This window comes from Falco naumanni, chromosome 10 (genome assembly GCF_017639655.2).
Source record: "Falco naumanni isolate bFalNau1 chromosome 10, bFalNau1.pat, whole genome shotgun sequence".
NCBI lineage: Eukaryota > Metazoa > Chordata > Aves > Falconiformes > Falconidae > Falco > Falco naumanni.
The window spans coordinates 3710244-3728866 of record NC_054063.1 but is presented as its reverse complement, the minus strand read 5'-3'; the positions used below and the strand labels follow the sequence as shown (position 1 = coordinate 3728866).

The 18623-nt window shown below is 48.5% G+C and overlaps 1 protein-coding gene across 3 annotated transcripts; it reads right to left on the bottom strand.

The window, feature by feature from the left end:
* Positions 1 to 278: 278 nt before the first annotated feature.
* On the bottom strand, positions 279 to 18607 carry PIDD1 (p53-induced death domain protein 1). 3 transcript variants are annotated; one of them, XM_040609123.1, is made up of 16 exons: positions 18200 to 18607; positions 15380 to 15754; positions 13265 to 13678; positions 12348 to 12557; positions 11440 to 11494; positions 11034 to 11235; positions 10231 to 10359; positions 9752 to 9931; positions 9230 to 9377; positions 8308 to 8443; positions 7933 to 8083; positions 6318 to 6441; positions 4940 to 5058; positions 4407 to 4514; positions 3252 to 3457; positions 279 to 2348 (listed from the first exon to the last, which is right to left on the bottom strand). In XM_040609123.1, the coding sequence occupies exons 2-16, from the start codon at positions 15642 to 15644 to the stop codon at positions 2111 to 2113; spliced, it is 2685 nt and encodes an 894-aa protein (XP_040465057.1). In that variant the 5' UTR covers positions 15645 to 15754; positions 18200 to 18607; the 3' UTR covers positions 279 to 2110. The 3 variants fall into 3 exon arrangements, with proteins under 3 accessions (XP_040465057.1, XP_040465056.1, XP_040465058.1); XM_040609122.1 differs by lacking the exon at positions 18200 to 18607 and adding an exon at positions 17358 to 17580; XM_040609124.1 differs by lacking the exon at positions 18200 to 18607 and adding an exon at positions 17358 to 17580 and having other exon boundaries at positions 12354 to 12557.
* Between the last annotated feature and the right edge of the window lie 16 nt (positions 18608 to 18623).

Below are 18623 nucleotides of genomic sequence, written 5' to 3'. Positions count from 1 at the left end.
CCTGCGCCACCTGAGCTCTACTCCTACGCTTGGCGAGCCAAACCCATGCCCCCAGTGCTGCGTTTCCCAGCTCAGCCCCACGGCAGCAAAGCCAAGCTATGGGCTAGCATTCGCGCAGCTGCAGCCTGCCCTGCGCTTTGCAGCCAGCAGTGCCCAAACAAGAGCTCTTCTGTTTCTGTGCAGCATGGCCAAGCTCACCTGTGTCTTTCCGCCAGCAAGTTCAAAGGGACCTGGCTCTGTTTAACACCTCGAGGCATTTATGAATTAGCAGACCATGCTTTGAAACAGTTAAGCACTTATTTTATTCCCAGTGAGAGCAATATGCCCAAATGCATCTCTCCAAAACTGGAGGAAAGAACAAATACCTTGTTGGTACACATCAAAATTACAGACAAGAACAGATGACACAGACTACCAGAGAAACTGTACATTCCAATGAGAACTGCTGACTTTAATCCAACGTGAGACTTGAGGGGCAGCACGGCGTAAGAAATCAGATCTGAGGAAGTCCCTATGCCCAAGACGGTAACTCAAGCCTGCAAATCCTTGTCCAGTGCTCTGGACTGGACACTGATCACTCCACAGCCTGAGATGTTAGAATACCCTTAAAATAAATAAATAATTTTTAAAAAGCAGAACAATTTTATGCTTCTCTTTCAACAGTACTGATGGCAGGTCTGAAACACAGCATCAGGGAAACCACCAATGATTCCTCACAGGAGGAAGAAAACACCAGGATTTCTCAGACCTGCAGCAGCAGGTTGAATCTGGGTGTTGCAACCTGGCATTTTTCTACAGACTTTTGGTTTTCAGACTGAGAACAGCCCTTTAAGTATCGCTTAGAGAGTTATGCTGAATCCAGCCTGTCTTGAAAGAGTTGAATTTACGCAGATGACAGTAGTCTTTCAAAAAGCTTGCATGAAATTTCCCACTGTCATTAGTGGGTCACTAGCTGAGGCCCATTATGAGATGGGGAGCAGGAAGAGAAGGGCACCTCAGTAGTCAATGACAGAGTAGTTAAAAAGCAATAAACTCTTTCAGCCTTATACAAGATGTTCAGACTGCAAAACCGGGAGATTAGCTCAGCATAGTTCATGCCAATCCCACACGGTGCCTATTTCACAGCTGGTCAGACCAGTTTTTAAAATGCAAATTTAAGTCATGCTTTTTACCGAACTTCAGGAGGGGTCACACCTTCACTATTGCACAGGCATATTTCACTGGGAGGATGTGAGGAATATCCCTTTGCAACTGCAAGGGATATTCCTTAAAGCAGAGTCTCTCCCAGAACAGCGGGGTTACACATTTTTACTTGTTTCTAAAATAAAACTGGAACTCTGTCAAAGACCAGCAGTGCATAGGTCTCATCTAAAAAGCCTGGCAGGTGCAGCAGCCTAGGGACAATGTGAAATTTTTTTTGTTCCAAAATGGTTTTTGGAGGAAAACCAAAACACAAGAGCCATTTTCCTAGAAATTAGTTTCTTCTCTTTTCCCCACAAATACTTAGGTTTTGGTTTGGGCTTGAGGAAACTGGAAGAGATTTGGCAGAAAACAGAAAACATTTTCATGGGCAATACAATTCATATTCTCATGCGAGCAAAACACATCATTAACCGAAATGGCTGAGGAGTCCCCACCGCACCACAGGCCTTCATGACACAACTGCACCTCCACTTTCCCATCAAGCACTGGAGCACAAACAGACCCAAATGCTCACACCCAGTGGCTCCAGCAGAACATGGTTTCTGGAATAAGTTATAAATAAATAAACATGACATGATTATTAATTCATTAAAGGCTACTTTAGCCACTACTCAACTGACAGACGCTTCAACCTCACAATTTCTCCGTGTTTCTGAAATCTAAAGCTCAAGGGCGAGAAGTGGAAGTACAGAAAAGGCTTGTAAATGCACTCTAAACTGCCTGGGATTGGCAGAAGTGGCATGTGAGTACAGACAGAGCTGAGAGCGCTCAGTAGTCTGCTCACAAGTGAATCAGTGTCCAGATCCTCGGGAAGACACTGGCTCTTGAGGCAGAAGCAGCTCCAAGACATTGTCACTCTGGGTACGCAGAGGGACCCAATATGAAACCCCATTCTTTCTGCCAGGTGCTACATCATAGCTATCGCAGAGTCCTCAGTGCTGCTCTCCTGCTCCAAGCCCACCCGGCGGATGGACTCCCTGTATTTCTGCCGTCCCAGCTCAACAATGGTTTCGACCTCATCAGCAATGTCCTGGCGGCCACTCTCTTTCATGGCTGTAATCAGCTTACCCACGCAGTCAGGATCCTCCAAGTTTTGCTGAGCCCATGAGAACAGCATGTCCAGGATCTGCTTATCAAGGTCCTCTCTGAAGAAAGGGGGAAGCGCAGATGTAACCAGCACACTCTCCTGACTGACAACCCGAAGAGGCCTTACTGGAGTCCTAGCCCATGCCTGGAGCCCCAGAGAAGCCATCCAGACACACAAAGCACCCGGTGGGCCTGCCTTTTCCCCACCCACCATACAGGAGTTGCAGTTCCTACACTAGAATCTCTCTAGATTTTTTTTTTCTAATGGAAATATCAAATTAAATGATTCTGCTTTTGAATGTAAATTCCCCACAGGAATAGTAGGGCCCATGCTTGGAGCCCCAGAGAAGCCATCCAGACACACAAAGCACCCGGTGGGCCTACCTTTTCCCCACCCACCATACAGGAGTTGCAGTTCCTACACTAGAATCTCTCTAGATTTTTTTTTTTCTAATGGAAATATCAAATTAAATGATTCTGCTTTTGAATGTAAATTCCCCAGAGGAATAGTAGGTTAGTCATAGCAAGTCTAATTCTCTCCTACCGCTCTGGCTTTTTGGTCAGACTGCATGTCCCATGACGTACCACAAGCTCTTTTTGAATAAAGATGATATTCACAATCAATGCCATAGGCCATTGCTCATTGTCAGAGATGGAGTCTGGCCAGGAATCCAGATCACAAAACAAAACAGGAATGCGACTCATCAGAACTACAAAGGTCATCAGGTTTGTTATTTCCCCGATTGTGTTTTTCAAACTTAAAGCTTTGTTTTATAACGGCAAGAGAAAATAATCAGTTTTCTATAAAAGAGGTAATGTTTTGAGAAGAACCATTAGTCAACCCATCTTTTATCTGGTGAAACAATTCCAGTGGGAAAACTTTCAACCAGCCAAGCATTAATTTATACTATTACACTGCAGATAGATATAATGTATCACTCTTGATCAGTGTTGTATCTTACCTGTTATTGTATCCTATGCGCTCAATCTGCTGATAGGTCAAGCCCAGGTTCAGGCCGATGGTCTGCCAGTCAGCTCCCATGCGCCTGGCAATGCTCAGCAGGTTTGCCTGGGTCAGGTAGCCAGTCTCAGCACTGCCCAGGTTCAAGGGAGGGAAGGAGAAGCCATTCAGGGGGTGGGGATTCTCACCCCAGCGGGGTTTCAATCGCTGTGTCACAGAGGAAAGAGAGAGAGAACATGCTAGACAAATTGGTTTTATACAGGACAATATCTGGCCATTCAGATTGCCCACTGAAATACCTTTCCTCCTACCAAGGAGGAAGGAAGATCTTGGGGCTGAACAGTCAGGCTGTAAAAAGCAAGGAGCGCTCACACTGGCAATGACCAGCAATGCTCACTGCCTCTGAAAATATCAAATCATAAAGTACACAGTCATATCTCACACTGGAAATTTCCTTTCTTTATGGAGTATTTTTCAATGAACTATCTCCCCAGAATGTATTTGCCTCGGCAGTAAGAGAGCACTTAGTCTAGATGTGTAGTTGAGGTTGCATGTGTCAGAAAGGGATGTGAGATCCTGGCACGTGATCTGAACAGAAGCATTCAGCCTACAAAGGTATTTATTGTTTTAAGCTTCTCAAATATCAATTAAATTTTATAAGCAAAAGTTGCATTTCTCACTGTAACATACAGAGCAGCCTTAAAAGGCCAGTGGCTCACACCAGAGTACTTACACTCAACACTTGTATTAAAATCCAGCCTACCTACCTCATCCTAGATCTTCCTTTTTTCCTGCTGCATGAGCTGTGTGACTAAGAAATTTATAAACAAAACAGACACTTCCTTTAATTACAGTGAGCTTCCTCCTGTTCTACATCATTCATTCAATGGATCCACCCTCTCTGACCACCCATCCAACAAGCCTGTGCTTGACAGAGAAGATGAGTAGGAGAGATGGAGACCACTCCCAGCTGTTTGTGTTCCTCTTTTCAGAAGAGCTCATGGAGAATGGGAAACCTCCATGGTTGGGCAGCCGTTTCTTGCAGTCATTCATTGCATCCGTTCTCATGGAGGAAGACAAAACTAGCTGAGCAGCAAGGCCGTGCTTTTACCCACCTAAGTTTTTTTCTTTTTTTTAGGAGACAAAAAAAACTCACAGGCAGTTTAATAGGCAGAGTAGCGAGCCAGAAGGAGTCTGGTCCTTTCCTCCTCCTGCTGGCATCTTCAGGGATGCTCTTGGGAACTGCCCCTCGGTAGAAAGAGACCTTTGCAAACAAAAAGCATGCAGTGAGGCTCAGATTCAAGAACACTGGCCAAGCCTGATTGCTTTGTCTTTCCTGTCTGGAACAGAATGAATCCAGCATTTCTCACCTATCCTCTGTTCACAAACATGGCCTCCCAATGAAGTGCAACTGGGAGGAGCACAGAGGTTCTGCCATAAAGTCTGGACTGACTGTGAAGACACCAAGAGTTAATGGCAGGAATGTAAGTCAGAGAGCTAAGTGATGAGTGATCCTTTAAGACTACTCTGTGATTATTCAGGGTTTAGTCAGTGAAATGCAAAGCCAAGGAAAAGAGGGGAGGAAAAGAGTCATGCCTGGCACTCAGAAATTATTATTGGGAACATCGTAAAAGCAATGATGATGATGGCCATGGAGGAAACAAATAGTCAGCGTAACCGGTTGCTCACCTGGCCTTTGACAGCTTGGTCTTTCCTGTCTACAGGGGAGGTCACATAGATTTCCTTCATGTTCTTCAAGTGAGAGTAAAAAATAAACGAGAGTCGTCCATCCACGCAGTCGGGGCGATCTGCGCAGAGAAGCAGCAAATGCTCAACTTGTGCAGAAAAGCGTGCAGATTTTCGAGCCTGGCCAACAGCCACTAGCAGCCTCCATGCTACTGCCTACTCCTACTCATGCCTGAAAGGATTCTAACACCCTGCTTCCTCACCGGGTGAGATGGGAAAGCAGAAAACCCTGGCTGTGGAGAAAGCAGGTCCCACAAGTGAAAAAAGGTAATGGCCACAAGGTGGAGATCAAGTTCAAGAATGGACGGCAAGGCAGGGCAAAGCATTCAGGGGGAGCCTAGTCCATCCTTGGCCCGTTCCTCTGTCCTTGGTCCACTCTACCCCTCGGAGGGCAGAATCAGCTGCAATAGCATCCTGTCATGCATAAACATAGGCCCCCTATCCCTCCACCATTTCTGCAGTGGGTGCTGGAATATGAATATAGCTAAATGGAAAAAACTATAATCAGGTACAACACTCATATGTAATTATCTAGAAATTAATTTAAGAGTCCAGCCTAAATCAGGACAGAGCAACAGACCCTGGCCTCACAAACTCCACTGAAAGACCAATGCACTTCAGTATTCTTGGCAGTGCTGGGTTAAAGGTTGGACTCTATGATCTTAAAGGTCTATTCCAACATAAACAATTCTATGATTCTGTGATTCATAGAGTTAAGCTTAATTTACACCAGTGAAACTGAGCTGTACGCCCAGGTTTTGAAGAACATGGCTCAGTTTGCAGCTGTAACAGGTCCAGACACATTGGGGCATAAAATATCATCTTGAGTTTTGGTCTTGCTCCCTCTTTTCTTCTCTTCCAGTGGCTCCATTTGGGGGAATTTTTTTTTTTGCTCTGGATTATTTCAGAAATACCTTCTCTAATCAAATACCATTATATGTGTTCTCTCAGAAATGGGTAACATTAATTAGATCACCATGGGCATTCCAGAGTTGTGTCTAAGATGCCAGGAAAAGGGCATAGATGGCCGCAGTAGCAGATCAGTCATAAAATAAACACATTTGGCTATTGCCCTCTGCAGACTACAACAGCATGAGAGGAAATGAAAGCCTACAAAGAGGACTTTCCTTCAGAAAAGTAGACACAAAAGTTGGGTGACCAGAGAATATGACAAGTTCAATGTCCAAGGGCTAGCTGCTGTGAGTAGTGGGCAAACTGGAGGCAGAGAGGAATGCCATGGAGTACAGCCCCCAGCAGATACACACCTAGGGCTAGAGAAGCACAGGAGTTAGAAGCAGAAAGGAGCCCAGTGCTGCCATACCCATATCGATGCTGATGCCTCGCTCAAAAGCTGCAAAAAATTGCTCTCCCTCAAACATCTCCACCATGTCAGATGGCTCAGGTCCTCGATAGCGGTCCTGCAGCTTCTTCAGCACTGGATCGACCTGACAAGGATGATGACACAGGACTCCATGTTTGATCTGAAGCACATCTGTCCCCTGACCCATGTCCCTACACCCATGATGTTCCCCACACCTTCACCAGGGGAAGTCCATTTTACATGGGAAGGATGTAAACAAATGAACACACACACACCGTCCTATCCCAGGTACATTTACTACAGGCAAGGAAGTGTCTGTGGTTACCCTATTTCTCCCCTACAGTAAAAAGCAGAAAAGCCTATGTGGACTAACAAAGATAGGCCATCCCAAAGCTGTCACTAAAAAAGCATTTTCAGCAGTATCTCTACATTGTAACAGGTCAGTAACCTTCAAAGACAGGGAAGGATTTCCTTGCTACCTTATCTCCCTCACAGTATGCCATTAAAAGACATTTTTTCTGCAAAAAGCCACATGCTGCAATAGCACACAGCTGAGGACACCAGAAAGCTCATTTTTGCTTTGCAGCCTGCAATCACACTGGCAGACCTGGGGTCTCGGAGGCAATGCAAGAGTTAGCCCAGAGCTGAGGTGTCTATTCTTCTTCCTATTTGTAACAGTAAACATTCTCTCTCACCCCACCAGCACCCCTAGCAGGAGTACAGACACCACTGAACCTGTCTCACTGTGGGTGCCATTGCTGCCTCCTCTGGAAACAATTTGAGCCCTGAACCCAAGATATAAAGAATCCTTATAGCTGTTTATGCCTACAGGTCATTTCAATACAGGAGAACAAATAAAGAAAAAAAGGAGCAACCAGACCAGAGGATTGTGCAGAGAGTTGGATATGCAGCCCAGTTCTGGCAGCCTGATAAAACTCTCACGTCACTGAGCTGCGCTGTCTGTCAAGGTACACGCTCTACAAATGCAGATGCACACTTGCTTTGCTGCTGAGGGCTGGTACCCCTAGGGCAGAGGCAGCAGCAGAGTGTGAGCCCTTCCTATCTCCTGACAGACCATCAAGCCAGGTTAGCTCAGGCTAACAGCACAAACTAACCTGATGCTGCACTGAAGCAGATTAAGGAAAGCTCGTATGTTCCATTCCACTGCTTGAACGGTAAACAGCAAGGAACATCGGGAAGAGTGAATACCATTTCTAGCCTCTCCAGCTGAAACCAAAGCAGTGCTTCTGCCCACACTACTAGCCCACGTCAGACAAGTGACTTATTAACCTTAATATCTTTGACTGAAATTTAAGCCGTGTTTTGCCTCATGTTTGCTGGACACTTACAGCACGCAAATGGCCAGTTACTGTGTCTAGCTGATTTTAGCAGCCCAGTCTACAGAATGTATATCCAGCCACTGCTGCACAGAGTGAGTTTTCCTTCTACCCCAGCTCACAGTGAGCTGGTATCACACTACCAACACAGTGTGGTGACAGCATACCCCGGACAACCTTGGGGCAGCAAACAGGACCATTTGGTGCACTGCTGCCCTGATGTCCTACAAAGGGAGGCGCAGGAAGCTCATGAGCAAAGCAATGGAAGCCAGTCAAACCTTGTGCTTGGGGACACACTGTAGCAGGACCTGCTCAGGGTCCTTCTTCCTCTGCAGAGCAATGAAGTTCACCTGGTACATACGCAGCCGCTCATAGACTTTCTTGGCAATGCCTCCAATGTAGGTCTTGGTGGTGTACCACAGCCAGTACCTGGCAGACAAGGAATTAAGAAAAAGGAGGGATCCTGCCTAGTAAGAGAAGCCAGTGTCACACCCACAAGACTGTAAAAAGTGATGGGTAGAGATGAAGTGCTAAGCTTGGCCTGATTTGCAAAGGGAGAAGGTAGGGTTTACGGCATGAGCCCTGATCAGAGTGTGGGAAAAGCAAGGCAGAGGAACATCCCATCTTTTCCTCAGGACTAATCCTGCACTTACCAGGAGAAGTGGGTGACTTCAAACACCACATAGAGATGGGTGAATTCCAGCACCACCTGACTAGTAATGTCATCCCAGGTTTGGCCCTCCAGGTCACCATGGAGAAGATGCAGCCTTGACCGATCCAAATTTAGCCCTTAAAGACAACAAGGATCAAGAGATGCTATATGCAGCAGAAGCCTTTGTTCATGGCTTTACAAATCTAGCCACAGTCTGGGGGGATTCACTATTAAAAAGCACCAAGGCTCATAACCTTCTCTTCAGCACCCAGAACTGAATTTTGGTCAAAGAAGAGCAAAAATAAAAGGATGACGCTACTTCAACGTTTCCAGGATAGTCTGGCGGAATATGCAGGCTTAAACTGATAGTGTGCTGATTGCCACCAACAGATTAATTAGACAATTCCTATCACCAATATCTAGGGTTATTAATTAAGTTCCATCTCTTTCTAAAGGTACATCCCACAGGCTTTTCTATCCTGATGCATTTCAGACATAAAAATGCCAGGTGGTGTTACAATGAAGGCCAAGCCGTACCCAAACATATTTTACTTCTTCACAAGAAAGCCAGGAAAGGTCAAAGAAAATAGGAATTAGGAAACACAGGATACTCAGCATGCAAACAGAGGAAACCCTGGCGAGGCTGAGGCTGTTTCTAGCGATATTCAGGGTGGGAGATGGCTTAGTGTATGATCATACATTTTTAACTGCAGTGGCTCAGCATCAGATTCATGAGCTGGACCTGAACTACCTTCCGCACCACCACACTGCACCACCACTCACTCAGCATATGCACCTTGCTGCTCCTGCAGGATAAGCAGCAAGCTTTATTATTACAGGAGAAGCAAACAAAAATCCCAGCTTGCCATTCATGGCTTTCCACATACGATGTTTCTCTTTGCCAGTTTTGGGAATAAACTCACCTGTGAGCCCAGGTGGGAGGGGCAGCTGAATTCTCACTGGCCTGAGAAAATCCACCAGGGAATCCTGGGAGAGGCAGAGCAGGGGACTGGCTCTGCACCCTGCATCGGCTGTGATTTCCTCTATCTCTTCTGCAGAGACCGGCAGCACCTGGACGTGGAAAACAATATGGAGAGCAGGGCAGTCAGGCACCCAAATTCCCAAATCACTTGCTCAGTTCCCCCAGCACCCAGCAGGCAGATGCTGCTCCTGGCTCAGGGGCCCATGAGAAATGGAAGCACAGTGAGTGAACTTTGGCTGAAGTCTGCTCTAATACCGGTGTCAATGTGGCAAGCTGGGACAGCCCAGGGTATTACAATAGCATTTACCACTATCTAGCAGCTCTACAAAACAATTATTTTTAGTGGGGTGGCTTTAGAATTACATCTACAGAAATTATTTCCCCCTAGTCTCACTCACTAAGCTGCTGCAGCAAGAGCTGCACTAAGGCTTACTAAAGCTTGTGTTTTTTAAAGCATGCATACCTGCAGCTTGACGTTGCGAGTCTCTTCAGTGACTCCAGGAGGAAAAGTCACTTTGATGTTTGGATCCACACTGGAAAAGAGCAATGTCCCCTCTGTTGGCACTTTGCATTGATTTTGCACAAGTCGAGACACAACAAGGAACCAAGAGAAGTGGAGGACACTACAGTGAGCCACATGCTTCTGTAACAGAAGACAGGGAAGAAAACATCTAGGCATATAATGCAGTACAATAAAGGCAGGAAGCAGCCGGGCAGGTGAAAGCACTAGAACAGGGATGAAGCACAGCAGGCTGCAAGTTGTCACCTTCAGGAGACACACCTCCACAAGAGAGGAAACCTGGAGCTGAAATCCACTATGTTTTATAGCAGCTGGTCAAAACACAGCTTGGGAGGTGTTTCAAATGGATTCACTCTTGGCTGGGCAAAACGGAAGAGGGGAAGGGTAATAATGTGTGTCACCAGTCATTCCAATCTGCTTACCTTTGACTTTTTCTTCTGCTCCACTCTTGTACTCAGATCACTCCAGCTCTGCCCGCTGAAGGTCCGAACTACCACCTCACGCTGACGAAGGGTTTGAGGGGAGGTGTACGGCATCCAAATCTGTACCTCCTGGCAAAAAAAGCATTCCTGTGAGACACCAATAGAAAAGATAAAACCAAGCCTAGCTCTGCTCTGTGGCTTCCTGTGCAGACAAGAAGGGGAAAGGCAAAGCACGGCCTGTATGCAGGGAGTGGAAGAGGAGATAGGAACCTGCTCTGTCCTGCAGCCTCCAGGGAGGTGACAAGAGATGTCAGGTTTGCTACACAGTGTGGCGGCAGGAAAAGTTCCGCAGCTTGGGGGCAGAAAGGGCCAAGCAACTTTTGCGGTGAGCTGCTGTCAGCCACGACAGGGCTGGTGGCATAAGTACTCACCAGCCTGAATGAAAACCACACAATCAGGCTTTTGGGGAAGGATGTGAACCATTCCCCTTGCAGGCTAAGGCCAAATGCTGGAACAGCACTTATCCTCTAGCACAGGAGGAAGCTTGTGAGTGAGGAAGGTTATAGCTCAGCTCAAGTGGGAGCAGTGGGGCAGGCAAAGAAGCCAGACCAGCACAGTGCCAGGAAAGCTTGTCCTTTCTGAATCTTTGTGGCTGGGCTTCTTTGAAAGGCAGTCCTGCAGTTACTTAAAAGCAGCAGTGATGTGCGTAGCTGTCTCAAAAGTCCCAAGAGACTTTCTCAGAAGACTCCGCCAAGCTACTGCAGAGGCAGATTGATCAGGAGGAGGCCTGGATGTGTCCTCACCTGCTGGAATTTGACCCCATGGGGCTGCAGCTCCAGGACTCTACTTAGCAGGACATCATGGTGTCTCAGCTTTACCCACTGAGGGTCCGGTGCAAGGGTTCGGAAGTAGATCCGCAGAGGGTCAGAAGCAGCCCCCGGTGGAAAGCAGAAATGGATGCCACAGGCCAGGACCACTTTGCAGCCTTCAGAGGTGACAGTAAAGCTTCCAGAAGAAATGCATGAATGTATGACACCGTACAATGACATCAGCCCTCCGAAAATCAACAGAAGGATCTCCTACCTTGTGTTTGACTGGCCTACTGAGGCCATAAGCTTCTATACGTATGTGCAATACCCACCACGCACCGATCTTGACTTGGAGCTTGTTACACCACTGTAATATAAGTACTTAATAACAGAGGCTTACCTGTCCTCTCCTGATGCAAGGAAGAATCTTCGTAGCCCTCTGGCACTGGATTGATCTGTGGCAATAAGGTTTGGGTAGGAGAAGAAGACAGGTTACTTAAATCAGGATAGAAAAGGAAGGCTGAATTTGCATTTTAATTTTGGCTTAATCCTAATCTGACAGTCACTAACAGAACCCTGTTCACGCTGCAGTAGGCTTCAGAACAAGCAGCAGCAGGAGGACAGGAAGGAACCTAGAGGTCCCAGGACACGCTACAAATACTGACTCTCCTCCAGGAAAACTCAGAAGCAGGGAGAATTAGAAAATATTTCAATTTACCACCCCTGCAACTCTCAGGGCCTTGTTTGATTGCCTGGGGCCAACCCTGGGAATCAGCACTTGCTCTTGTGAATGTAAACACTATTGGGAAACCCCACTCATATTCCTGCTCATTCATCACCTTCATCTTGCACAAAGAGCTGCTCCTCTGCAGCCTGGGACCCACAGGAAAGCAGGAAGTAACTGCATGGCAAAATGAGTTCTTATTGCTCTCAGCACCTCTAGCATGAGCTACCACAGCCTTAGGGCCATGCAGCAAGTCCAAGAACTGGTGCTCACCTCTGCTAAAAAGGCTGGACCCCTTTAAGGGCCTCTCCTGATCCACTTCCTGTGAATCCCATTTTCGCTTTCGCTGTAAAACCTCTCCTAGCAAGCCAAATTCCAGGGACCACTGAGCCCTTCAGACTAGGCTTGGGCTCATAAAAACAGAACTAGTACTGTCTGTATCCTTACAAGATCATAATTGTTCCAGACAAAAAAATACCGATCTGATTCCCCCCTTCTTGCCTTCTCTAATCCAAACCCATTCACGCCATGCTGGGCTGAGGGAGGGAACAGCTGGGCAGAACCCACAGCAGCAGAAGCCTTACAATTACCATCCTGCAGGGATGGCTCAGTTTCTCCTAAGGGATTGCCTCGGAGATGAACGAATGGTGAGGTCTGGATCTCGGGGGGGACAGCACGGAGGCAATTGTTCTGCAGATCAAGTCTGGACAAGTTGGGAAGGCTGGCAAGCGAGGCAGGGACCGTCACCAGGAGATTGCTGTGGAGATGCAGCCGCCGCAGAGACTTCAGATTGGCTGCAGGTTAGAACAAGAAGTGACCCCCCATCCATGCTGTTAATTGCATTGCACATCAGCTCTAACGCCCCCGCCGCTCTCCTCATCACGCACACACGCACAAAATAAGGGAAAAGCACAAGATCCCAGCATCCCTTCAGCTCACAAAACAAAGGGGTCCAGGGAACTAGCCAAGAGGCAATGCAGCCTCCTCTCTCCTCTGCTTTTCAGCACCCAACTACCAGTATTGATATAAGATGCTTCTGTAACAGCATCAATGACAACCCCAGGCACAAAGTAATACAGGACCCAAGAGCCAGGAAGCTGGGCAGAAGTCAGAGCCCGGTTCAGTGGACTGGTCCACACTGGACAGCATGATTTGACACCCAGATTTGCATCCCACTAAACCACAGCTCTCTGTTTCCAGTTCCAGGTGCCACCCAAAACCAGCCAGGCCAGATCCTCGGCTATTATTGTAAATTGTATTGAAATGTTAGCAGTCTTGCTGATACACAGAAGCAGAAAGCACGGTCCAGAAAGTCATTAATACTCAAGGGGACTGACTGAGCCAAGCATCTTTCTTCTGGGTATCCCTTCCATTTGGCTCTAACATAATAGATGGTTTGTGCTAACAGCTCTGGGGACAGAGCCCAAGGGCCTCAGGGGTCCTAGACTGTATCAAAAACTCAGTAAGTCTATGTCCTTCTTTTCCTCTAGAAAATACATACCAAAGGAGTCTGGGACGCTCGATAAGCAATTCCCAGAGAGATCCAGCTCTGTGCAGTTACGCAAATTCCCGACTTCTTCGGGGAGGAATTCCAAAGCATTTTCAGAGAGATCCAGGTCCTGTAGCACTGTCAGCTCCCCAATGCTACGAGGTAAGTTCTTCAGCTGATTTTTCATAGCAGAGAAGAAAGTCAGTTTGCTCAGACAGCCAAAGTCCTCAGGGAGCGCCACCAGGCTGTTGTGGCTCACCAGGAGCACGCGGAGGCTAGGGAGGTGGAGGATGCAGCTAGGCAAGGTGGAGAGGCTGTTGAAGCTGAGATCCAGGTGGGTGAGACACCTCAGGTTCCCAGCGTCTGGTGGTAAGCTTGTCAGGGAGCCATGCCGACACGAGCCAAACTCATCCCTGACATGGCCACCTGGGTGTGGAGGGAAGGGGAAAAAGAGGTCAGTATGCTACAGGGATACCTCACCGGCCCCACGTAAGACTCACAGGGACCCAGAAGATGGGGATTTACTGATCACATTGAGCAGCACCGATTACAAAGCACTCATAGAGAAATGGGGTTTCTCCCTGCCTCGTTTTCCTGATCAGTGAAAGCGATATAACAGTGAAGACCTTTTATGAAATCAAGAGATGCTACAGTCAACCAGTAAAACTCTGCTGAACACATCTGGAGTCACAGGTCAGGAAGCATCAGGCCACTCCACATATCTACCCCCCTTCAGCAGGGTGGCCGATACCCCTCCAAGCCTCCCACTCTCCTTCCCCACCAGCACCAGTGGCCAACACACAACGCTTTTTGGACTAAGGAGACATTCCTTACCCTCCAGGCTTTGCCCATGCTGTTGAGGGATGAACAGCCCTGAGGACTGAGATCTGCCCCTGCAAGCCTGGAGAGCAGATGTGAGGAAAGCAGTGAAAATGTGGGGAAAAAAGCAGGTAGTTCAGTATTGTGTAGGCCAGATGGCGCAGTGAGGAAAGGATACGTGTTCCCCACCCCAGCTTGTGACAAACTGAAGAAGGTCTGCACCCATGGAAAATAAGTCAAACAAACAAAAGGAACCTTCCAAAACTCTCCATTCCTTCATCGCTTCCCACTCTCCCTCCACTGTTGTCTGTTTGTATACACGTACAGCAGATGGCACCAAACATTTTTTATGCTGCATAATGGTGAAAAATGAGAACAATCAAACTAACAGACACACATTGCACTAAGAAAATCTTAGCAAACTATTTTATTGCATTTCAGGATGCTCAGGGTGTACATCTCACAAAACAAGCTTGATAAAAGCTATACCATTATCCTCACCTTACTAAAGGGGGAAAAGACAAATGAAATTATTCACATGAGAAATCTGTGGCAGATATAGAAGCAAACTTCAGTCTTTTCAGTTTTCAGCTAGAATCCTGAATTCTGGCCACAAACTCCCCCTTTTTTTCTCTCGTTTCTTTTTTAAAATCCACCTCCCAAAGAGCAAATGATTCAGTCTAAGAAATTATACCATTTGCATTGAGATCCTCCTACAACAAAGAGACAAGAAAGTCAAAGAATGTTCTAATATTTATAGGTCTAACAGTTACTACAGCTTGCCAAATTATGCGCACACCTGAGTCATGCTTTTAATAAATGTTGAGCAGTGTCTTCCGGTCTTAAACTCTGCTAAACCTACGTTCACTGACACTAAGAAGGATTAAACTAGGATTGATTGAGATGGAAACACAGCAAAGACAGCTCATTATACTCCCAAAAATGAAAGAGGGGCTGAATATCTACCAAAAAATTAAACACCTTTCAACCCCCCCATGGTTTGCATGCATAACCACACAAAAAAACCTCTCTTCTCCTAAAGAAAATATTGCAGCATCAACCCAACCGGACTCCAAAACCTGTTCCCCAGGCAGCTGTAGAAACAAAGGAAGGAAATAAGAGTTTAGGACCTGTATCTTATTGAAATCTGCATGCAGTGCTGAGCAAGGCTAAGAGCTAAAGCTGTAGCAAGGGGCACCAGAACAAAAAAATTCCAAGGGCAGTTTGTCCTGCAGATGTGGAGAAAAGGGGTAAAAAAAATTAAGCTGAGCTTAAAAGAGTTGGATGGTGCTGGGCCCAGGAATTTACCTTTGAGCACCAGGGACTTCAGGTGCTTCAGATGAGGAAGGATGCCCAGCGTGGTGTCAAGGAGGCGATCGTTGCTGCTGAGCCGGAGGAACTCCACCTGGACCACCTCTCCCTGTCGCCCCTCGAACAGCTGGAGGAACCGGTGGCAGCCGTCAGGATAAACGTCCAAGTTCAGCCTGTTGTCGGCAAGGCACAAGCCAGCAAGTGCAGGAGCCCCCGAAGCCCCCTCCCCACACTTGTCCCCAAGCCCCAGAAGCTCTGCCATCTTCTGCGTTTAGTCCACAGGGTCCGGACATGCTCTGACTTGCCAGGCAGGCAGGCACCAGCAGCACTACGAGGCAGCTGGGACAAGGAGGAGGAGGAGGAAAGATGGCTCTGAAAGAGAACACAAGTGCACAATGAAGTCTTCCTGCCCCAGCCCAGAGCAGCTGGAAAGTTTATAATCACAGCAAGAGGGCAGGATGGATTACACACTCGTTACCAAAAGCTTTGTGGGCAGAGAGCACAGAAATTCAGGGTGATGGATGCTACACAGGCTTCTCCTCCTAGGGAAAACCTCTAGAGTTTCCCTAGCCAACATCTCAGCAGAGAACAGAGTAATTACCCACTATCAAAATAAATAACAATATTAACTTTTAAAGACATGAATGTAAATGGCTATGTCTTATGCAGATTTCAAAGTGCCTTAGCGGGAAGCTTTACAAGTGGAGGGGAAAACCGGGGCAGGGAGCACCAAGCCAGGAGCAGAGCCCAGAGGCTGCTCACAGGCTGCAACATCAAACCCAGCTGTGAAACTGGGTGCCAATGGGATAAAAGTGAGTGTAGATGAAAATAGACAAAGGGCAGCAGAGCCAATGTGGCAGGGCCAGGGAGAGCGTTAGAAAAGGCGTGTCCATGATACAGGAGCACTGGACTGTGCGTTGGGATGGGGGCTCTTGCAGATTTGCCTCCACAGAGATGCTCTAACACAGCCACAGCCAGCTAGTCCTTGTTTCCTCCCGGCACAGCACCCTCCACAGATAAAGAGAAAGGGGAAAAGCAGGTATCACATAATGCATGCTAGGAAGGATTTAAACCTAAAGGAGCAGAGGTATGAAATTTGAAGAAACTAACTATTCTTCTGCCACCTTAGTGTGAAGAAGCCTTCATCCACCTAGGACTTTCAAAATCACCTACTATCATCACAGCACACTGGTAGTCCAAAGATGAGCAAAGGCACCACACTTGTTTTTTATACCAGTAGTCACATACTTCCAAGTTCCCCACTTCCTTTATCTTCTGCAGCTCCTCCTGAGCATGGCAATTAAACTAGCTTATGGTGTGAATATCAGGAGTTCTTTTCAAACCCCGTCATGGATCAAATAGGTGAACAGAAGTTTCTTTTAAGTAAGTGATGCAGAACTACAAAACGCTTGTAACAGCTTTAATATCCGAGGCCAGCAGAAACAAGCTAATGCCCCTGCAACACCCTGAGGAGCAGCGCTTTTTACTGTTAACCTCTGGGACATGGCAGCACTGGTGTTCCCGAGGCACAGTCTGGGGGAGGCATCACACCTGGGTCCCTGAAAGAGGAGAAATCTTTCGGGCACATAAGGACAGCAAGAACAGGTAAATGGGAACTTTAGTAAAAAAGTATTCCTTACAAAAAGGCTGTACACAACACAAACACAGCTCTCTTCCAGATACACGTAAGCAAAAAAAGCATCTGCTACAGCTTTGTAAAGCTATTGATGGTGAAGGAACCATAGGGCAGCTCTGAACTGGCCAGGCTGGAGGACATGGGCAGGCACCCTTGTGCACAGGCATGCACACGTGCACATACACACACATGTGCACGTACACACACACACTCACCCCAGGCAGTCTTCACCTGCCCTGCCACCAGCTCCGGCAGCCCCAGGCCCCGTTACCCCACAGGGCTCCTGAGCAGAGGCTCAGCCTCCTGGGGACACCACCCCCCCCCCCCAGCAGGACTTACAGCCGAGCAGCAGGGCCACACGCGCCGTGCCCCGCTGAGCACTGCCTCGCTTGTCTCACCCCCTCCGCACCCGGTCCCTGGGTCACAGACCCTGGGTCCCGAAAGGCCCGGCCGCGCTCGGTTGGGCTCAGCCCGGCACAGCACTTCCTGCAAAGTTCGCCGGCAAGCTGCGCTGCCGGGGCGGGACGAGCCGGAGGAGGTGCCAGATGCAGCGGGACAAGGCGCAGGCAGCTCTGGGAGACGAGACCCAGGCGTCCCACTGTCACAAAATGCCATTTTCCTAACGCCGGCCCAGCCTCGGCACCCCAGCTGGTCCCAGCGTGAGCTCAGCCTGCAGGGAGCAGGAGGCACGGGCAGCCTATGGTGTTATGCTCATTCACTGCAAATCCAGGGAGAGCAATGCAGCAGGGGCCGCAGGCCTGGCAGGGCACAGGGCTGAGGGCACAGGGCTGAGCACTGCCGAGCCAGCCCTCGGGCTGCCCAGGGCCACCCGCCTGCCCCAGGAGCCTGTAGTCCACTGCCTTGCTGCGAGGGATGCCATGTGGTCCTAACACCGCATCCCAGCCCCCAGGGGCAAAGCCAGGTTTTCCATGACAGTGAGTTTCTGGCTGGTGCCTGGCTGCTCTGGCATGGTGGTGCTGCTGCATTAGTGCCCTGAGAGGAGCACTCCTTGCTTACAGCCAAACACAAGCTGCACAGTGCCCCGAGGAAATGTCTCTTCCCAGGGGGAGTCAACAGAAACCACCGGCTGTTTCTCTCAGGCCCTTCCTCAGTTAGAAACCGGGAGCCTGCGTGTTCCCTGATGGCACCAAAGTTACCAGAGAAGCAGGAAACGCTCTCACCCGCATGGGGGGTTTGTGGGGACACCCCAAGGCAGCAAGGCAGGGCTAGCCAGGACCTCCTCACGTCCCTACTGCAGCGTTTCTGGTGTATTTAGCCCCTGGGGATTTTGGCACAATATTAACTTTTTGCTATTCTTCATTTCCATAACCCAGGGAGGCCTCAACGGAACCGAACCAGGCGGTAACTCCCGCAACCCCGCGGCGAGGCCTTGCCACAGGGCCACCTGCTGCCGGCCTCCACGGGCCGGGGCAGGAGGGCTGCTCCTCGGCGGAGGGGGGAACCTGTGCTTCCCGGGGGACCCCGCCAGGGCAGGGCCCTGCACTGCCACCGCCCGGCCCGCAGGAAAGCCGCGGTTTGGGGGGAAAAAAAGGCCCTAAAGCGGGAAAACGGGCCGCTGAGGCGGCACCGCCCGCCAGCCGCCCC

Excerpts from the sequence above, each read along its gene's own strand:
- PIDD1 (XM_040609123.1), bottom strand. The coding sequence starts at position 15,644 with ATGGCAGAGCTTCTGGGGCTTGGGGACAAGTGTGGGGAGGGGGCTTCG. Across the intron at positions 9,932-10,230 it reads AGCAGAAGAAAAAGTCAAAG|AAGCATGTGGCTCACTGTAG; the intron begins GTAAGCAGATTG and ends CTTCTGTTACAG. Across the intron at positions 4,515-4,939 it reads ACCAAGCTGTCAAAGGCCAG|GTCTCTTTCTACCGAGGGGC; the intron begins GTGAGCAACCGG and ends TTGTTTGCAAAG.